Genomic DNA, 18,768 nt, shown 5'->3' with positions numbered 1-18,768 from the left:
GATCTGTGGCCTTTATGGGGTCCTGTGGGGTTTTATGGGGTTTCTGTGGGGTCTCTATGGGGCCCTGTGGGGTTTTATGGGGGGTTTTATGGGGTCTCTATGGGGCTCTGTGGTCTTTATGGGGTCCTGTGGGGTTTTATGGGGTCTCTATGGGGTTTTATGGGGTCCCATGGGGTTTTATGGGGTCTCTATGGGGCTCTGTGGTCTTTATGGGGTCCTGTGGGGTTTTATGGGGTCTCTATGGGGTTTTATGGGGTCCCATGGGGTTTTATGGGGTCTCTATGGGGCTCTGTGGTCTTTATGGGGTCCTGTGGGGTTTTATGGGGTCTCTATGGGGTCTCTATGGGGCTCTGTGGTCTTTATGGGGTCTCCGTGGGGTCTCTATGGGGTCTCTGGGGTCTCTACGGGGTCTCTGGGTCTTTATGGGGTCCCGTGGGGTCTTATGGGGTCTCTATGGGGTTTGATGGGGTCTCTATGGGGCTCTGTGGTCTTTATGGGGTCCTGTGGGGTTTTATGGGGTCTCTGCGGGGTCTCTATGGGTCTCTGTGGTCTTTATGGGGTCCCATGGGGTTTGATGGGGTCTCTATGGGGTTTTATGGGTCTCTATGGGGCTCTGTGGTCTTTATGGGGTCCCGTGGGGTTTTATGGGGTTCCTATAGGGTGGGGTCTCTATAGGTTCTTTATGGGGTCTCTATGGGGCTCTATGGGGCTCTGTGATCTTTATGGGATCCCGTGGGGTTTTATGGGGTCTCTATGGGGCTCTGTGGTCTTTGTGGGGTCCCGTGGGGTTTTATGGGGTCTCTATGGGGCTCTGTGGTCTTTATGGGGTCCCATGGGGTTTTATGGGGGGTTTTATGGGGTCTCTATGGGGCTCAATGGGGCTCTGCGTCTCCATGGGGTCTCTATGGGGCTCTATGGGGTCTGTGGGATTCCATGGGGTTTATAGGGTGCCTGTGGGTCTCCATGGGTCCTATGGGGATCTATGGGGTCTCTATAGGGTTCTTTGGGACCTATGGGGTCCATGGGGTCCCTACGGGTCTCTGTGGGGCTCAATGGGGATCTATGGGGCCTGTATGGGATCAGTGGGGCTCCACGGGTTCTCTATGCGATCTCCGTGCGTTTTTGGGGCGCTTTGAGGCGCTTTTGGGGCCGTTTCGGGGGTCCCGCGCCCCCTCCCAGGCCACGGAGGGCGGGACTTTGCTCAGTGCCGCGCTCCCATTGGTCACCGGGGGAACCCCGCGCCATCTCATTGGTCGTCCCGGGAGGGGAGGAAGGGGAGGGGTCAGCCCGCCTCCATCCCATGGTTCCCGGGTGGAGCTGCACAAGATGGCGGCGGGCGCGGAGCACGCTGGGAGTCGCAGTTCTCCGGAGCCCGTTTAGAACGGCGGGAAGCGGAAGCGCGGACTACAGCTCCCGGCATCCCCGGCGAGAGGGAGAGCGGGAGGCAGCCTAAGATGGCGGCCGCGCGCGGTGCATGCTGGGAGCCGTAGTCCCGCGCTCAACTCACCGCCGTTCTGAGAGCGGGAGGCGGGAACTACAACTCCCATCGCCCCGCCCCCCCCGCGCGCGCGGCCGCCGTTGGACCGGAAGTGGAGGCGGAGCCGCGTGGCGTCGCCTCGCGTCGCTTCGGGCGTTCGTGTGTGGCGGCCGTTGCTGCAGCGCGGAGAGGAGATTTGGGTGCGTGGCGGATAGCGGAGCGGAGGCCGATAGGTGAGAAGCGGGAGGGAACCGGGAGGGGGTGGGGATAACGGGGGAGTGGGGGGCGGGAAACGAAACGGAGCGGTTGGGGGGAAGCGGGGGGGGGGGGTAAAGGCCGTGCGCGGTTTGAGGGGAAGAAGCGGCTGGGGGGGGAGGGGGGTTGGGGGAAAAAAAGGGGCTTTTTTGGGGAAAAAGGGATTTTGGAGGGGAAATAAAGGGCGTTTTGGGGAAAAAAAAAGTTTTTTTTTCGGTGGGAAATGGGGGTTGTGTGGGGAGAAGGGCCGTGTGGGGATTTGGGGGGGCGAAGGGGGCGGGGGGTGTTGTGGGGGAAAAAGGGGGGGTTGTGAAGAAAAAGGGGGGGTTTTGAGGAAGAAAATGGGGTTTGTGAGGAAAAAGTGGGAATTTGTGAGGAAAAAGTGGAATTTGTGAGGAAAAAGTGGGAGTTTTGAGGAAAAAGTGGGAGTTTTGAGGAAAAAGTGGGAGTTTTGAGGAAAAAGTGGGAGTTTTGAGGAAGAAAGTGGGAACTTATGAGGGAAAAGTGGGGGTTTTTCAGGAGAAAGTGGAGGTTTTGAGGAAGAAAGTGGGTTTTGTGAGGGAAAAGTGGGGATTTTGAGGGAAAAGTGGGGATTTGTGAGGAAAAAGTAGGAATTTGTGAGGAGAAAGTGCAGGTTTTGGGGAAGAAAGTGGGTTTTGTGAGGAAAAAGTGGGGATTTATGAGGGAAACGTGTGGGTTTGTGAGGGAAAAGTGGGGATTTTGAGGAAGAAAGTGGGAACTTGTGAGGAAAAAGAGGGGATTTGCGAGGGAGAAGTGGGGAATTTGAGAGAAAAAGTGGGGAGTTTTTAGGAAGGAAGTGGGAATTTTTGAGGGAAAAGTGGGGGTTTTGAGGAAGAATTGGAGGGTTTGAGGGAAAAGTGGGGATTTGTGAGGAAAAAGTGGGAACTTGTGAAGAAAAAGGGGGGGTTTTGAGGAAAAAGTAGGGATTTGTCAGGAGAAAGTGGGGATTTTGGTGAAGAAAGTGGGTTTTGTGAGGGAAAAGTGGGAATTTGTGAGGGAAAAGTGGGAATTTGTGAGGGAAAAGTGGGAATTTGTGAGGGAAAAGTGGGAATTTGTGAGGGAAAAGTGGGAATTTGTGAGGGAAAAGTGGGAATTTGTGAGGGAAAAGTGGGAATTTGTGAGGGAAAAGTGGGAATTTGTGAGGGAAAAGTGGGAATTTGTGAGAAAAGGGGAGTTTTTAGGGAGGAAGTGGGAATTTGTGAGGAAAAGTGGGTTTTTGAGGGAAAAGTGGGGATTTGTGAGGGAAAGTGGGGATTTGTAAGAAAGAAAGTCGGGGTTTTGAGGGAAAAATGGGAACTTATGAGAGAAACTAGGGAATTTTAGGGGTAAAGTGGGAGTTTGTGAGGAAAAAGTGGGGGTTTTGAGGAAGAAAGTGGGGGTTTGTGAGGGAAAAGTGAGGAATTTGAGGGAAAAGTGGGGGTTTGTGATGAGAAAGTAGGGATTTGTCAGGAAAAAGTGGAGCTTTTGAGGAAGAAAGTGGGAATCTGTGAGGAAAAAGTGGGAACTTATGAGGGAAAAAGTGGGGATTTGTGAGGGAAAAGTGGGGATTTGTCAGGAGAAAGTGGAGGTTTTAGGGAAGAAAGTGGGGATTTATGAGGAAAAAGTGGGGGGGTTGCGAGGGAAAAGTGGGGAATTTGAGAGAAAAAGTGGGGATTTGCGAGGGAAAATTGAGGGTTTGTGGGGAAAAAGTGGGAACTTGTGAAAAAATTGGGGGCTTTGGGGAGAAAGTAGGGATTTGTCAGGAGAAAGTGGTGGTTTTGAGGGAGAAAGTGGGAACTTGTGAGAGAAAACTGGGGAATTTGAGGGGAAAAGTGGGAACTTGTGAGGAAGAAGTAGGGGTTTGTCAGGAGAAAGTGGGGGTTTTGAGGAGAAAGTGGAAATTTTGGTGAAGAAAGTGGGTTTTGTGAGGAAAAAGTGGGAATTTGTGAGGAAAAAGTGTGGGTTTTGAGGAAGAAAGTGGGGATTTGTGAGGGAAAAGTGGGGAATTTGAGGGAAAAAGGGAGTTTTTAGGAAGGAAGTGGTAATTTGTGAGGGGAAAGTGGGGATTTGTGAAGGAAAAGTGGAAGTTGAGAGAAAACTGGGGAATTTGAGGAAGAAAGTGGGGGTTTGTGGGGGGAAAGTGGGGATTTTTGGGGAAGAAGGTGGGGATTTGTGAGGGAAAAGTGTGGAATTTGAGGGAAAAAGTGGGAACTTGTGAAGAAAAAGTGGGAATTTCCAAGGAAGAAGTAGGAATTTGTGAGGGAAAAGTGGGGATTTGTATGGGAAAAGTGGGGAATTTGAGGGAAAAAGAGTTTTGAGGATGAAAGTAGGGTTTTGAGGAAGAAAGTGGGGGTTTCTGAGGGAAAAGTGGGGATTTGTGAGGAAAAGTGGGGATTTGTGAGGAAAAGTGGGGGTTTGTGGGGAAAAGTGGGGATTTGCGAGGGAAAATTGAGGGTTTGTGGGGAAAAAGTGGGAACTTGTGAAAAAATTGGGGGCTTTGGGGAGAAAGTAGGGATTTGTCAGGAGAAAGTGGGGGTTTTGAGGGAGAAAGTGGGAACTTGTGAGAGAAAAAGTAGGGGTTTGTCAGGAGAAAGTGGGGGTTTTGAGGAGAAAGTGGAGATTTTGGTGAAGAAAGTGGGTTTTGTGAGGAAAAAGTGGGAATTTGTGAGGAAAAAGTGCGGGTTTTGAGGAAGAAAGTGGGGATTTGTGAGGGAAAAGTGGGGAATTTGAGGGAAAAAGGGAGTTTTTAGGAAGGAAGTGGTAATTTGTGAGGGGAAAGTGGGGATTTGTGAAGGAAAAGTGGAAGTTGAGAGAAAACTGGGGAATTTGAGGAAGAAAGTGGGGGTTTGTGGGGGGAAAGTGGGGATTTTTGAGGAAGAAGGTGGGGATTTGTGAGGGAAAAGTGTGGAATTTGAGGGAAAAAGTGGGAACTTGTGAAGAAAAAGTGGGAATTTCCAAGGAAAAAGTAGGAATTTGTGAAGAAAAAGTGGGGGTTTTGAGGAAGAAAGTGGGGATTTGTGGGGGAAAAGTGGGGGTTTGTGGGGAAAAGTGGGGGTTTGTGGGGAAAAGTGGGGGTTTGTGGGGAAAAGTGGGGGTTTGTGGGGAAAAGTGGGGGTTTGTGGGGAAAAGTGGGGGTTTGTGAGGGAAAAGTGGGGGTTTGTGGGGAAAAGTGGGGGTTTGTGTGGGAAAAGTGGGAAAAGTGGGGGTTTGTGTGGGAAAAGTGGGGGTTTGTGAGGGAAAAGTGGGGGTTTGTGAGGAAAAGTGGGGGTTTGTGAGGAAAAGTGGGGGTTTGTGGGGAAAAGTGGGGGTTTGTGGGGAAAAGTGGGGGTTTGTGGGGAAAAGTGGGGGTTTGTGGGGAAAAGTGGGGGTTTGTGGGGAAAAGTGGGGGTTTGTGAGGAAAAGTGGGGGTTTGTGGGGAAAAAGTGGGGGTTTGTGGGGAAAAAGTGCGGGTTTTGAGGAAGAAAGTGGGGATTTGTGAGGTAAAAGTGGAAGTTGAGAGAAAACTGGGGAATTTGAGGAAGAAAGTGGGGGTTTTGCGGAAGAAAGTGGGGGTTTGAGGGGAAAGTGGGAACTTATGAGGGGAAAGTGGGGATTTGTGAGGAAAAAGTGGGGATTTGTGGGGAAAAGTGGGGAATTTGAGGGAAAAAGTGGGAACTTGTGAAGAAAAAGTGGGAATTTCCAAGGAAAAAGTAGGAATTTGTGAGGAAAAAGTGGGGGTTTTGAGGAAGAAAGTGGGGATTTGTGAGGGAAAAGTGGGGATTTGTGAGGGAAAAGTGGGGATTTGTGAGGGAAAAGTGGGGGTTTGTGGGGGAAAAGTGGGGGTTTGTGGGGAAAAGTGGGGGTTTGTGGGGAAAAGTGGGGGTTTGTGGGGAAAAGTAGGGGTTTGTGAGGGAAAAGTGGGGGTTTGTGAGGGAAAAGTGGGGATTTGTGAGGGAAAAGTGGGGGTTTGTGAAGGAAAAGTGGGGATTTGTGGGAAAAAGTGGGGGTCTGTGGGGAAAAGTGGGGGTTTGTGGGGGAAAAGTGGGGGTTTGTGAGGAAAAAGTGGGAATTTGTGAGGAAAAAGTGGGGATTTTGAGGGAAAAGTGGGGATTTGTATGGGAAAAGTGGGGAATTTGAGGGAAAAAGAGTTTTGAGGATGAAAGTAGGGTTTTGAGGAAGAAAGTGGGGGTTTGTGAGGGAAAAGTGGGGGTTTGTGAGGGAAAAGTGGGGGTTTGTGAGGGAAAAGTGGGGGTTTGTGAGGGAAAAGTGGGGGTTTGTGAGGAAAAGTGGGGGTTTGTGAGGAAAAGTGGGGGTTTGTGGGGAAAAGTGGGGGTTTGTGAGGGAAAAGCGGGGAATTTGAGGGAAAAACAGTTTTGAGGATGAAAGTAGGGTTTTGAGGAAGAAAGTGGGGGTTTCTGAGGGAAAAGTGGGGATTTCTGAGGGAAAAGTGGGGATTTGTGAGGAAAAGTGGGGATTTCTGGGGAAAAGTGGGGATTTGTGAGGGAAAAGTGGGGATTTGTGAGGAAAAGTGGGGGTTTGTGAGGAAAAGTGGGGGTTTGTGAGGAAAAGTGGGGGTTTGTGGGGAAAAGTGGGGAATTTGAGGGGAAAAGTGGGGAATTTGAGGGGAAAAGTGGGGGTTTGTGGGGAAAAGTGGGGGTTTGTGAGGGAAAAGTGGGGAATTTGAGGGGAAAAGTGGGGGTTTGTGAGGAGAAAGTGAGGATTTGTGAGGAAAAATGGGGATTTGTGGGGAAAAGTGGGGGTTTGTGGGGAAAAGTGGGGGTTTGTGGGGAAAAGTGGGGGTTTGTGGGGAAAAGTGGGGGTTTGTGGGGAAAAGTGGGGGTTTGTGAGGAAAAGTGGGGGTTTGTGAGGAAAAGTGGGGATTTGTGAGGGAAAAGTGGGGGTTTGTGAGGAGAAAGTGAGGATTTGTGAGGAAAAATGGGGGTTTGTGGGGAAAAGTGGGGGTTTGTGGGGAAAAGTGGGGGTTTGTGGGGAAAAGTGGGGGTTTGTGGGGAAAAGTGGGGGTTTGTGGGGAAAAGTGGGGGTTTGTGGGGAAAAGTGGGGGTTTGTGAGGAAAAGTGGGGGTTTGTGAGGAAAAGTGGGGGTTTGTGAGGAAAAGTGGGGGTTTGTGAGGAAAAGTGGGGGTTTGTGAGGAAAAGTGGGGATTTGTGAGGGAAAAGTGGGGGTTTGTGAGGAGAAATGGGGGTTTGTGGGGAAAAGTGGGGGTTTGTGGGGAAAAGTGGGGGTTTGTGGGGAAAAGTGGGGGTTTGTGGGGAAAAGTGGGGGTTTGTGGGGAAAAGTGGGGGTTTGTGGGGAAAAGTGGGGGTTTGTGGGCAAAAGTGGGGGTTTGTGGGCAAAAGTGGGGGTTTTGAGGAAGAAAGTGGGGATTTGTGAAGGAAAAGTGGGGGTTTGTGAGGAAAAAGTGGGGGTTTGTGAGGAAAAAGTGGGGGTTTGTGAGGAAAAGTGGGATTTTTTGGGGGGAAAAAAGTGGGATTTGGGGCAGTTTGTGAGAAAAAATGTGGAATATTGTGGGAAAGGGGGATTTTGAGGGGAAAAAAGTGGATTTGGGGCAGTTTGCGAGGGGAAAAAGTGGGATTTTGAGGGGAAAAAGTGGGATTTCAGCGAAGGGAGGCAAGGTTTGGGTGTTTTGTGAGGAAAAAGGGAAAACTGGGGAGGAAAAGTGGAGATTTGGGGCAGTTTGTGAGAGAAAAAGTGGGATTTTGAGGGGAAAACAGTGAGATTTGGGGATTTTGTGAGGAAATGCGTGGAATATTGGGGAGGAAAAGCGGAGTTTGGGGGTTTGTGAGGGAAATAGTGGGGGAAAAAGTGGAGTTTGGGTGGTTTGTAATGGAAAAGGTGGGATTTGTGAGGGAAAAGTGGGATTTTGAAGGGAAAAAAGTGGGATTTGGGGCAGTTTGTGAGGAAAAATGTGGAATATTGGGGGAAAAAGTAGAATTTGGGTATTTTCTGAGGGGGGAAAAAGGGGGATTTTGAGGGGAAAAAAGTGGGATTTGGGGCAGTTTGTGAGGCAAAATGTGGAATATTGGGGGAAAGGGGGATTTTGAGGGGAAAAAAGTGGATTTGGGGCAGTTTGCGAGGGGAAATATTGGGATTTTGAGGGGAAGAAGTGGGATTTGGGGATTTTGAGGGGAAAAAATGCAACATTTGGGGAGAAACAGTGAAATTTGGGTCAGATTGTGAAGGGAAAAGGGGGGATTTTGAGGGAAAGAAGTGGAATTTTAGTGAAGGAAAGTGGGGTTGGTGCGTTTTGTGAAGGAAATATTGGGGTGAAAAGGGGGCTGTGTGGGTTCCATAGGGATTCCATAGGGAGTTCCCTGGGGATGTATGGGTTCCATAGGGGCTCCATAGGGGATTCCCTGAGGATGTATGGGTTCCATAGGGATCCCATAGGAGATTCCCTGGGGATGTATGGGTTCCATAGGGGCTCCATAGGGGATTCCCTGAGGATGTATGGGTTCCATAGGCATCCCATAGGAGATTCCCTGGGGATGTATAGGTTCCATAGGGGCTCCATAGGGGATTCCCTGGGGATGGATGGGTTCCATAGGCATTCCATAGGAGATTCCCTGGGGATGTATAGGTTCCATAGGGGCTCCATAGGGGATTCCCTGGGGATGGATGGGTTCCATAGGCATCCCATAGGAGATTCCCTGGGGATGTATAGGTTCCATAGGGGCTCCATAGGGGATTCCCTGGGGATGGATGGGTTCCATAGGCATCCCATAGGAGATTCCCTGGGGATGTATAGGTTCCATAGGGGCTCCATAGGGGATTCCCTGGGGATGGATGGGTTCCATAGGGATCCCATAATGGGTTCTCTGGAGATGTATGGGTTCCATAGGAGTCCCATAGGGGGTTCCCTGGGGAAGTATGGGTTCCATAGGCGTCCCATAGGGGATTCCCTGGGCATGAACCGAGTCCCATAGGGGGTTCCCTGGGGATGTATGGGTTCCATAGGCGTCCCATAGGGGATTCCCTGGGGATAGATGGGTTCCTTAGGGGATTCCCTGGGGAAGTTTGGGTTCCATAGGCGTCCCATAGGGGATTCCCTGGGGAAGTATGGGTTCCATAGGCGTCCCATAGGGGGTTCCCTGGGGATGTATGGGTTCCATAGGCATCCCATAGGGGATTCCCTGGGCATGAACGGGGTCCCGTAGGGGGTTCCTTGGGGAAGTATGGGTTCCATAGGCATCCCATAGGGGGTTCCCTGGGGATAAACGGGGTCCCATAGGGGGTTCCCTGGGGATGTATGGGTTCCATAGGCGTCCCATAGGGGTCCCCTGGGGATGAACGGGGTCCCATAGGGGATTCCCTGGGGATGGATGGGTTCCATAGGCGTCCCATAGGGGATTCCCTGGGGATGTATGGGTTCCATAGGCGTCCCATAGGGGATTCCCTGGGGATGTATGGGTTCCATAGGGATCCCATAGGGGGTTCCCTGGGGATGTATGGGTTCCTTAGGGGATTTCTTAGGGAAGTATAGGTTGCATAGGAGTTCCATAGCAGGTTCCTTGGGGATGTATGGGTTCCATAGGGATTCCATAGGGGATTCCCTGGGGATGGATGGGTCTCATAGGAGATTCCCTGGGGATGTATGGGTTCCTTAGGGGGTTCCCTGGGGATGTATGGGTTCCATAGGGATCCCATAGGGGATTCCCTGGGGATGGATGGGTTCCATAGGCGTCCCATAGGGGGTTCCCTGGGGAAGTATGGGTTCCATAGGCGTCCCATAGGGGATTCCCTGGGGATGAACGGAGTCCCATAGGGGGTTCCCTGGGGATGTATGGGTTCCATAGGCATCCCGTAGGGGGTTCCCTGGGGAAGTATGGGTTCCATAGCCGTCCCATAGGGGGTTCCCTGGGGACGAGCGGGGTCCCATAGAGGGTCCGTCCGGCGTGGGTGTGGGGCCCGGGGGGGCGCTGACGTGGGGGCCCCCCGCAGGGGCGGCAGCGCGGTCGCCATGTACAATGGGATCGGGCTGCCGACGCCGCGGGGCAGCGGCACCAACGGCTACGTGCAGCGCAACCTGTCGGCCCTGCGGCACAAGAGGGAGCGAGCCGAGCCCCGCGCCGACGAAGAGCTGCGCCGTGCCGACGCCGCCGCGCTGCCCAAGCGGCCCAACAGAGACATCCTGGACCACGAACGGAAGCGCAAAGTCGAGCTGAAATGCCTCGAGCTCTCCGAGCTCATGGAGGAGCAGGGGTGAGCGACGCGGGACAGGCAGCCTCGGATCCCTCTGGGCGTTGGGCTGGGCCTGAGTCGGGGGGTGGGGGGGGGAAATGGGGGGGGTGTGAGGGAAAACTGGGGGAAATGGGGTGAGTTTGGGGGTCTGAGGTAAAGATTGGGGGGGAAATGGGGTGAATGTGGGGATCTGAGGTGAATATTGGGGGAAAATGGGGTGAATTGGGGCATCTGAGGTAAAACTGGGGGGAATTGGGGTGAATTGGGGGATCTGAGGTAAAGATTGGGGGGAAATGGGGTGAATGTGGGGTGAATTGGGGGATCGGAGGTAAAACGGGGGTATTGGGGGAGAATGGGGTGAATTGGGGGATCTGACGTAAAGATTGGTGGAAAATGGGGTGAGTTTCGGGATCTGAGGTAAAGATTGGGGGGGAATGGGGGGAAAATGGGGTGAATTTGGGGATCTGAGGTAAAGATTGGGGGAAAAAGGGGTGAATGTGGGGATCTGAGGTAAAGATTGGGGGGAAATGGGGTGAATTGGGGGATCTGAGGTAAAACTGGGGGGTATTGGGGTGAATTGGGGGATCTGACGTAAAGGTTGGGGGAAAATGGGGTGAATGTGGGGAGAATTGGGGGATCTGAGGGAGATCTCCCAGATACCTTCAGATTCCCCCGGCCACTGGGCTGGTTCTGAGTCAGGGGGTGGGTGGCGTAAATGAGGGGGGGGGGGGAATTGGGGGCGATGGGGTGAGTTTGGGGGTCTGAGGTAAAGATTGGGGGGGAAGTGGGGTGAATGTGGGGATCTGAGGTAAATATTGGGGGAAAATGGGGTGAATTGGGGGATCTGAGGTGAATATTGGGGGAATTGGGGTGAATTTGGGGATCTGAGGTAAAGATTGGGGGGAATTGGGGGTAAATATTGGGGGGATGTGAGGTAAAATTGGGGGAAATGGGGTGAATTGGGGGGTCTGAGGTAAATATTGGGGGAAAATGGGGTGAATGTGGGGTGAATTGGGGGATCTGAGGTAAAGATTGGGGGGAAATTGGGGGAGATGGGGTGAGTTTGGGGGTCTGAGGTAAAGATTGGGGGGAATGGGGGTGAATGTGGGGATCTGAGGTGAATATTGGGGGGAATTGGGGGGAAAATGGGGTGAATTTGGGGGTCTGAGGTAAAGATTGGGGAGGATATGGGGTGAATGTGGGGATCTGAGGTGAATATTGGGGGAAAATGGGGTGAATTGGGGGATCGGAGGTAAAACTGGGGGGAATTGGGGGAGAATGGGGTGAATTGGGGGATCTGAGGTAAAGATTGGTGGAAAATGGGGTGAGCTTGGGGATCTGAGGTTAAGATTGGGGGGAATTGGGGGTAAATATTTGGGGGATGTGAGGTAAAATTGGGGGAAATGGGGTGAATTGGGGGGTCTGAGGTAAATATTGGGGGAAAATAGGGTGAATTGGGGGATCTGAGGTAAAACTGGGGGGAATTGGGGTGAATGTGGGGATCTGAGGTAAAGATTGGGGGGAAATGGGGTGAATGTGGGGATCTGAGGTAAAGATTGGGGGAAAATGGGGTGAGTTTGGGGATCTGAGGTAAAGATTGGGGGGAATTAGGGGTAAATATTGGGGGGATGTGAGGTAAAACTGGGGGGAAATGAGGTGAATGTGGGGATGTGAGGTAAAGCTTGGGGGAAAATGGGGGAAATGTGGGGGATGTGAGGTAAAACCGGGGCGAAAAAGGGGAAATGGGGTGAACGGGTTCCTTAGGGGTCCCATAGGGGATTCCCTGGGGATGTGTAGGTTCCATAGGGATCCCATAGTGGGTTCTGCGGAGATGTATGGGTTCCATAGGGGTCCCATAGGGGATTCCCTGGGGATGGATGGGTTCCTGGGGACAAAACCCATCCCCAGGCCCAGCCCTGCAATCTGATGCTGCCCCCAGAGCGAGCTCTGGGGTCTGGGGCTTCTCCTGCCCCACAAAACCTGCCCTTGGCTATGGGGCTGCCCCAAACCCTACTCCCAAACCTACCCCAGGGTACGGGGCTGCCCCCAAGCCCACATCTGGGGCTGTGCCTGACCCCAAAACCTGCCCCCAAACCCACCCCTGGATATGGGGCTGCCCCCCAACCCTACCCAGAAACGCATCTCTGGGTATGGGTCTGCCCCCCCAAACCTCTCCCATCGTATGGGGTTGCCCCCAAACCTACATCTGGGGTCTGGGGCTCTGCCTCTACCCCCAAAACCTACCCCCAAACCCACCCCAGGATATGGTGCTGCCCCCCAAACCTACATCTGGGGTCTGGGGCTCTGCCTGCCCCCCAAAACCCACCCCCAAACCCAGCCCTGGTTATGGGGCTGCCCCCCAGCCCTACCCCCAAACCCACCCCTGGGGTCTGGGGCTGTGTCTGCCCCCCAAAACCCAACCCCAAACCCACCCCTGGATATGGGGCTGCCCCCCAACCCTACACAGAAACACATCTCTGGGTATGGGGCTCCCCCCCAAACCTACATCTGGGGTCTGGGGCTCTGCTTGCCCCCTAAAACCCACCCCAAACCCACCCCTGGATATGGGGCTGCCCCCCAGCCCTACACAGAAACGCATCTCTGGGTACGGGGCTCCCCCCAAACCTACATCTGGGGTCTGGGGCTCTGCCTGCCCCCCAAAACCCACCCCAAACCCACCCCTGGATATGGGGCTGCCCCCCACCCCTACTCCAGGCTCTGGGGGGCCGCCCTCCACCCTATGGAGCTGCCCCCAGCCCCCCATCGCACCGCAGTGGGGCCCTGACCCACCCCGTGCCCCCCTTCCCCCGCAGATACACTGAGAGTGAGATCCAGGAGAAGGTGGCGACGTTCCGCACCATGCTGCTGGAGAGGGACGTGGTGCTGGGCAAGGAGGGGGACGCGCCCGAGCAGCGCCCCACGTGAGTCACCCCAAACCCACAGCGTCACCCCAAACCCACAGCGTCACCCCAAACCCACAGAGACCCCCATGGAATCACCCCAAAGCCACAGCGTCACCCCAAACCCACAGAGACCCCCATGGATTCACCCCAAACCCACAGCGTCACCCCAAACCCACAGCATCACCCCAAACCTGCAGCGACCCCCATGGAATCACCCCAAACCCACAGAGATCCCCGTGGAATCACCCCAAACCCACAGCGTCACCCAAAACTGCAGTGACTCCCACAGTGTCACCCCAAACCCACAGAGACCCCCATGGAATCACCCCAAACACACAGTGACCCCCATGGATTCACCCCAAACCCACAGCATCACCCCAAACCCACAGAGACCCCCATGGATTCACCCCAAACCTACAGCATCACCCCAAACACACAGTGACCCCCACGGAATCACCCCAAACCCACAGCATCACCCCAATCCCACAGTGTCACCCCAATCCCACAGCGTCACCCCAAACCCACAGAGACCCCCATGGAATCACCCCAAACCCACAGCATCGCCCCAAACCCACAGAGACCCCCGTGGAATCACCCCAATCCCACAGCGTCACCCCAAACCCACAGAGACCCCCATGGAATCACCCCCAACCCACAGCATCACCCCAAACCTGCAGCGACCCCCATGGAATCACCCCAAACCTACAGCATCACCCCAAACACACAGTGACCCCCACGGAATCACCCCAAACCCACAGCATCACCCCAAACCCACAGTGTCACCCCAATCCCACAGCGTCACCCCAAACCCACAGTGACCCCCACGGAATCACCCCAAACCCACAGCATCACCCCAAACCCACAGTGTCACCCCAATCCCACAGCGTCACCCCAAACCCACAGTGACCCCCATGGAATCACCCCAATCCCACAGCGTCACCCCAAACCCACAGAGACCCCCATGGAATCACCCCAAACCCACAGCATCGCCCCAAACCCACAGAGACCCCCGTGGAATCACCCCAATCCCACAGCGTCACCCCAAACCCACAGAGACCCCCATGGAATCACCCCCAACCCACAGAGATCCCCGTGGAATCACCCCAAACCCACAGCGTCACCCAAAACTGCAGTGACTCCCACAGCGTCACCCCAAACCCACAGAGACCCCCATGGAATCACCCCAAACACACAGCATCACCCCAAACCCACAGTGACCCCCATGGAATCACCCCAAACTCACAGCATCACCACAGATCCACAGCGACCCTAAACTGCCCCCCCAGCCCCAAAATATCACCTCCAGCACCCAAACCATCTCCTGTCATCGCTTCCTGGAGCCCCAAACCACCCCCCCAGCCCCAAAATATCTCATCCAGGACCCAAACCATCCCCCTCCTCCCCATCCTTTCCCCTCCTGGAACCCCAAACCCCCCCTCTTTGACCCCCTCCCCACATTTTCCCCCCCCCCCAGCGTGACGGAGACGCACCAGCTGGCGGAGGCGGCGGAGCAGAAGAACGAGCGGCTGCGCGCGGCCTTTGGGATCAGCGACAGCTACGTGGACGGCAGCGCCTTCGACCCCGCGCGCCGCAAAGAAGCCGCCCCCCAAAAAGCCCCTGAGGCCCCCCCGCCCCCCAGGTGGGTGCCATTCCCCCCCCCTTCCCCAAACCTCGTGCTGCTGGGCTGCTGCCCCCATTGCCCCCCCCCAGTGTCCCCCTATTACCCCCAGCGTCCTCTATTACCCCCCTGTGTCCCCCATTTCAGTGTCCCTCTGTGCCCCCCCCTGTCCCCCATTACCCCCCAGTGTCCCCCATTACCCCCCAGTGTCCCTCTGTGGCCCCCCTGTGTCCCCCATTACCCCCCAGTGTCCCTCTGTGCCCCCCCGTGTCCCCTATTACCCCCCAGTGTCCCTCTGTGCCCCCCCTGTGTCCCCCATTACCTCCCAGTGTCCCTCTGTGCCCCCCCTGTGTCCCCCATTACCCCCCAGTGTCCCTCTGTGCCCCCCCGTGTCCCCTATTACCCCCCAGTGTCCCTCTGTGCCCCCCCTGTGTCCCCCATTACCTCCCAGTGTCCCTCTGTGCCTCCCCCGTGTCCCCCATTACCCCCCTGTGTCCCCCATTACCCCCCAGTGTCCCTCTGTGCCCCCCCAGTGTCCCCCATTACCCCCCAGTGTCTCCCATTACCCCCCAGTGTCCCTCTGTGCCCCCCCTGTGTCTCCCATTACCTCCCAGTGTCCCTCTGTGCCCCCCGTGTCCCCCATTACCCCCCAGTGTCCCTCTGTGCCCCCCCCGTGTCCCCCATTACCCCCCAGTGTCCCTTTATGCCCCCCCATTACCCCTCAGTGCCCCCATGACCCCCCAGTGTCCCCCTGTTCCCCCCCCCTTTCCCCCATTACCTTCCAGTGTCCATCTGTGCCCCCGCAGTGTCCCCCCATTGCCCCCCAGTGTCCCTCTGTGCCCTCCAGTGCCCCCCCGGTGTCCCTGTGTCCCCCCGTGTCCCCCTTGTGTACCCCCAGTGCCCCCCATTACGCTCCACATCCCTCTGTGCCCCCCCATGTCCCCCCAATGCCCCCCCATAGCCCCCCCGTGTCCCTCTGTGCCCCCCAATGCCCCCCTTGTGTCCCCGTGTCCCCCCAGTGCCCCCCATTACACTCCACGTCCCTCTGTGCCCCCCATGTCCCCCCAGTGTCCCTCTGTGCCCCCCCTGTGTCCCTCTGTGCCCCCCCAATGCCCCCCTTGTGTCCCCGTGTCCCCCCATTACCCTCCATTACACTCCACGTCCCTCTGTGCCCGCCCATGTCCCCCCAGTGTCCCTCAGTGTCCCCCCATTGCCCCCCATGTCTCCCCAGTGTTCGTCTGTGCCCCCCACTACCCCCCATTACCCTCTGTGCCCCCCCCGTGTCCCCCATTACCCCCCAGTGTCCCCCTGTGCCCCCCCCGTGTCCCCCACTACCCCCCATTGTCCCTCTGTGCCCCCCCCATGTCCCCCATTACCCCCCAGTGTCCCCCATTACCCCCCAGTGTCTCCCATTACCCCCCAGTGTCCCTCTTTGCCCCCCCGTGTCCCCCATTACCCCCCAGTGTCCCCCTGTGCCCCCCCATAACCCCCCAATGTCCCCTTGTACCCCCCCAGTGCCCCCCCCAGCATCCCTCTGTGTCCCCCCTTGCCCCCCCAGTGCCTCTTCTGCGCCCCTCAGTGCCCCCCCCTTTGCCCCCCATGTCTCTACGTCCCTCATTGCCCCCCAGTGCACCCTTGTGCCCCCCCCGCTGTCCCCTTTTACCCCCCAATGTCCCCCTTTGCCCCCCGATGTCCCCCTCTAACCCCCCCGGATTCCCACCCTGTCCCCCTCTAACCCCCCTTCCACCCCCCCAAATGATCCCACGCCCCCCCAGCGCCCCTCCTCACCCCCCCATTTCCCCCCCCCCAGCGCGGCGGTGCCCCGGGCCTCCTCCAGCTCTCCTTCGCCGTCGCCCAAGCAGAAGAAGAAGAAGAAGAAGAAAGATCGGGGGCGGTGCGCAGTGGGGCAGAAGGGGTGGGGTGGGGGCAAAAGGGGTGGAATGGGGCATTTTGGGGGGGCAGAATGGGGGTGGGAAGGGGCAGAAGGGGGCAGGAAGGGGCGGAATGGGGGCAAAAGGGGGCAGGAAGGGGCGGAATGGGGGCAAAAGGGGGCAGAAAGGGGTGGAATGGGGGTTGAAGGGGGCAGGAAGGGGCGGAATGGGGGCAAAAGGGGGCAGGAAGGGGCAGAATGGGGGCAAAAGGGGGCAGGAAGGGGCGGAATGGGGGCAAAAGGGGACAGAAACGGGCAGAATGGGGGCAAAAGGGGGCAGGAAGGGGTGGGAATGGGGCAAAAGGGGGCAGGAAGGGGCGGAATGGGGGCAAAAGGGGTGGAATGGGGGCAAAAGGGGGCAGAAACAGGCGGAATGGGGGCAAAAGGGGGCAGGAAGGGGAGGAATGGGGGCAAAAGTGGGCAGAATGGGGGAAAAGGGGGCAAAAGGGGCGGAATGGGGGAAAAGGGGGCAGGAAAGGGGTGGAATGGGGCAGAAGGGGGCAGGAAGGGGCAGAATGGGAGCAAAAGTGGGCAGAATGGGGGAAAAGGGGGCAAAAGGGGTGGAATGGAGGCAAAAGGGGGCAAAAGGGTTGGAATGGAGGCAAAAGGGGGCAGGAAGGGGCGGAATGGGGGCAAAAGGGGTGGAATGGGGGCAAAAGGGGGCAGGAAGGGGCGGAATGGGGGCAAAAGGGGCAGAATGGGGTGGAATGGGGCAGAAGGGGGCAGGAAGGGGCAGAATGGGGGCAAAAGGGGGCAGAAACGGGCGGAATGGGGGCAAAAGGGGGCAAAAGGGGTGGAATGGGGGCAAAAGGGGCAAAATGGGGCAGGAAGGGGGCAGAATGGGGCAAGAAAAGGCAAAATGGGAATGGAAAGGGGCATTTTGGGGCAGAGTGGGGCAAAAGGGGCAAAATGGGAATGGAAAGGGGTGGGAAGGGGGCAAAATGGGGCAGAATGGGGGCAAAATGGAGCGGAACGGGGCATTTTGGGGGCAAAATGGGGCGGAAAGGGGGCAAAATGGGACACTGTGGGGCAGAAAGGGGGCAGACGTGGCCATTTTGGGGCAAAACGGGGCAGTTTTGGGGCTGGAGGCCTGAAGTATTTTGGGGGTTGGGGTCCTGCAGGTCGGAGAGCCGTTCCGGTGAGCGCAAGAAGGCCAAGAAGAAGAAGCACAGGTGGGTCTGGGGGCAATTTTGGGGGGTGGGGGGTGCAATTTGGGGGGGTTTGGAGTTGTCTCAGGGGGAGTTGGGGGGCAATTTGGGGGCATTTGGGGCTCAGCCCCCCCTTTTCATCCCCCCCCCCCCAGGTCGGAGTCGGAGGCCAAGAAGCGGAAGCACCGGTGAGGGGGGGGGGGGGAGGGGGCAGTTTGGGGTAATTTGGGGGGGGGGGGGGCACACATTGTGTGGATGTTTTTTGGGGGGGGGGGCTTGAGGGCGTTTTGGGGGTGGGTGGTGAGTGCAGTTTGGGGGCACTTGGTTCATTGTGGGGCACTTGGGGTGATTTTGGGGCGCTTTGAGGCGATTTTGGGGTTCACAGCCATTGCTTTCCTCACCCCCCCCCCCACCTTCCAGGTCTCCGAGCCCCAAAACCAAACACAAATCCAAAGAGAAGAAGCGGAAGAGGTGAGTGCCCCCCCCAGACCCACAAGGAGCCCCTCAGTGCCCCCCCAGACCCACAAGGTTCCCCCCAGGTTGCCCCCAGACCCACATGATGTCCCCCAGACCCACTCAATGCCCCCCAGATCCCCCCCAGACCCACTCTGTGCCCCCCAGAGCCCCCCCAGACTCACTCAGCTCCCCCCAGACCCACTCATTGCCCCCCTAGATACACCCCCAGACCCACAAGGTAACCCCCAGACTCACTCAGTTCCCCCCAGATTGCCCCCAGACCCACACGGTGCCCCCCCAGACCCACTCAGTGCCCCCAGAGCCCCCCCAGACTCACTCAGCTCCCCCCAGACCCACTCATTGCCCCCCTAGATCCCCCCCCAGACCCACATGGTGTCCCCAGACTCACTCAGCTCCCCCCAGATTGCCCCCAGACCCCCCCAGACCCACAAGGTGCCCCCCCAGACCCATTCAGTGCCCCCCAGATCCCCCCTAGACCCACAAGGTGCCCCCCCAGACCCCCCCTGACTCACTCAGCTCCCCCCAGACCCATTCAGTGCCCCCCAAATCCCCCCTAGACCCACAAGGTGCCCCCCCAGACCCACTTAGTGCCCCCCAGACCCCCCCTGACTCACTCAGCTCCCCCCAGACCCATTCAGTGCCCCCCCAGACCCATTCAGAGCCCCCCCAGATCCCCCCCAGACCCACTCATTACCCCCCCAGACCCGCTCAGTCCCCCCCAGACCCTCTCAGTACCCCAAGACCCACTCACAGGCCCCCCCAATTCCCCCTAAATCCTCCAT

At 56.6% G+C, this 18,768-nt stretch overlaps 1 protein-coding gene across 1 annotated transcript in view; it reads left to right on the top strand.

Moving 5' to 3' along the window:
- Positions 1-1,063: 1,063 nt before the first annotated feature.
- The window catches only part of LOC116241801 (uncharacterized), a 33,253-nt gene continuing 15,548 nt past the window's right edge, over positions 1,064-18,768 (top strand). Inside the window, exons 1-8 of the mRNA XM_090130330.1 lie at positions 1,064-1,710; positions 9,671-9,931; positions 12,724-12,831; positions 14,288-14,452; positions 16,242-16,325; positions 17,483-17,533; positions 17,665-17,697; positions 17,930-17,980. Coding sequence (XP_089986456.1) covers positions 1,475-1,710; positions 9,671-9,931; positions 12,724-12,831; positions 14,288-14,452; positions 16,242-16,325; positions 17,483-17,533; positions 17,665-17,697; positions 17,930-17,980 — 989 coding nt within the window. The 5' untranslated portion in view covers positions 1,064-1,474. The remainder of the gene's footprint in view (positions 1,711-9,670; positions 9,932-12,723; positions 12,832-14,287; positions 14,453-16,241; positions 16,326-17,482; positions 17,534-17,664; positions 17,698-17,929; positions 17,981-18,768) is intronic.

This window comes from Phasianus colchicus, chromosome 40 (assembly GCF_987193195.1).
Source record: "Phasianus colchicus chromosome 40, bPhaCol1.hap1.1, whole genome shotgun sequence".
Lineage (NCBI taxonomy): Eukaryota > Metazoa > Chordata > Aves > Galliformes > Phasianidae > Phasianus > Phasianus colchicus.
Note: the sequence above shows the minus strand (reverse complement) of the source record. Positions and strands in the feature narration are given on the sequence as shown.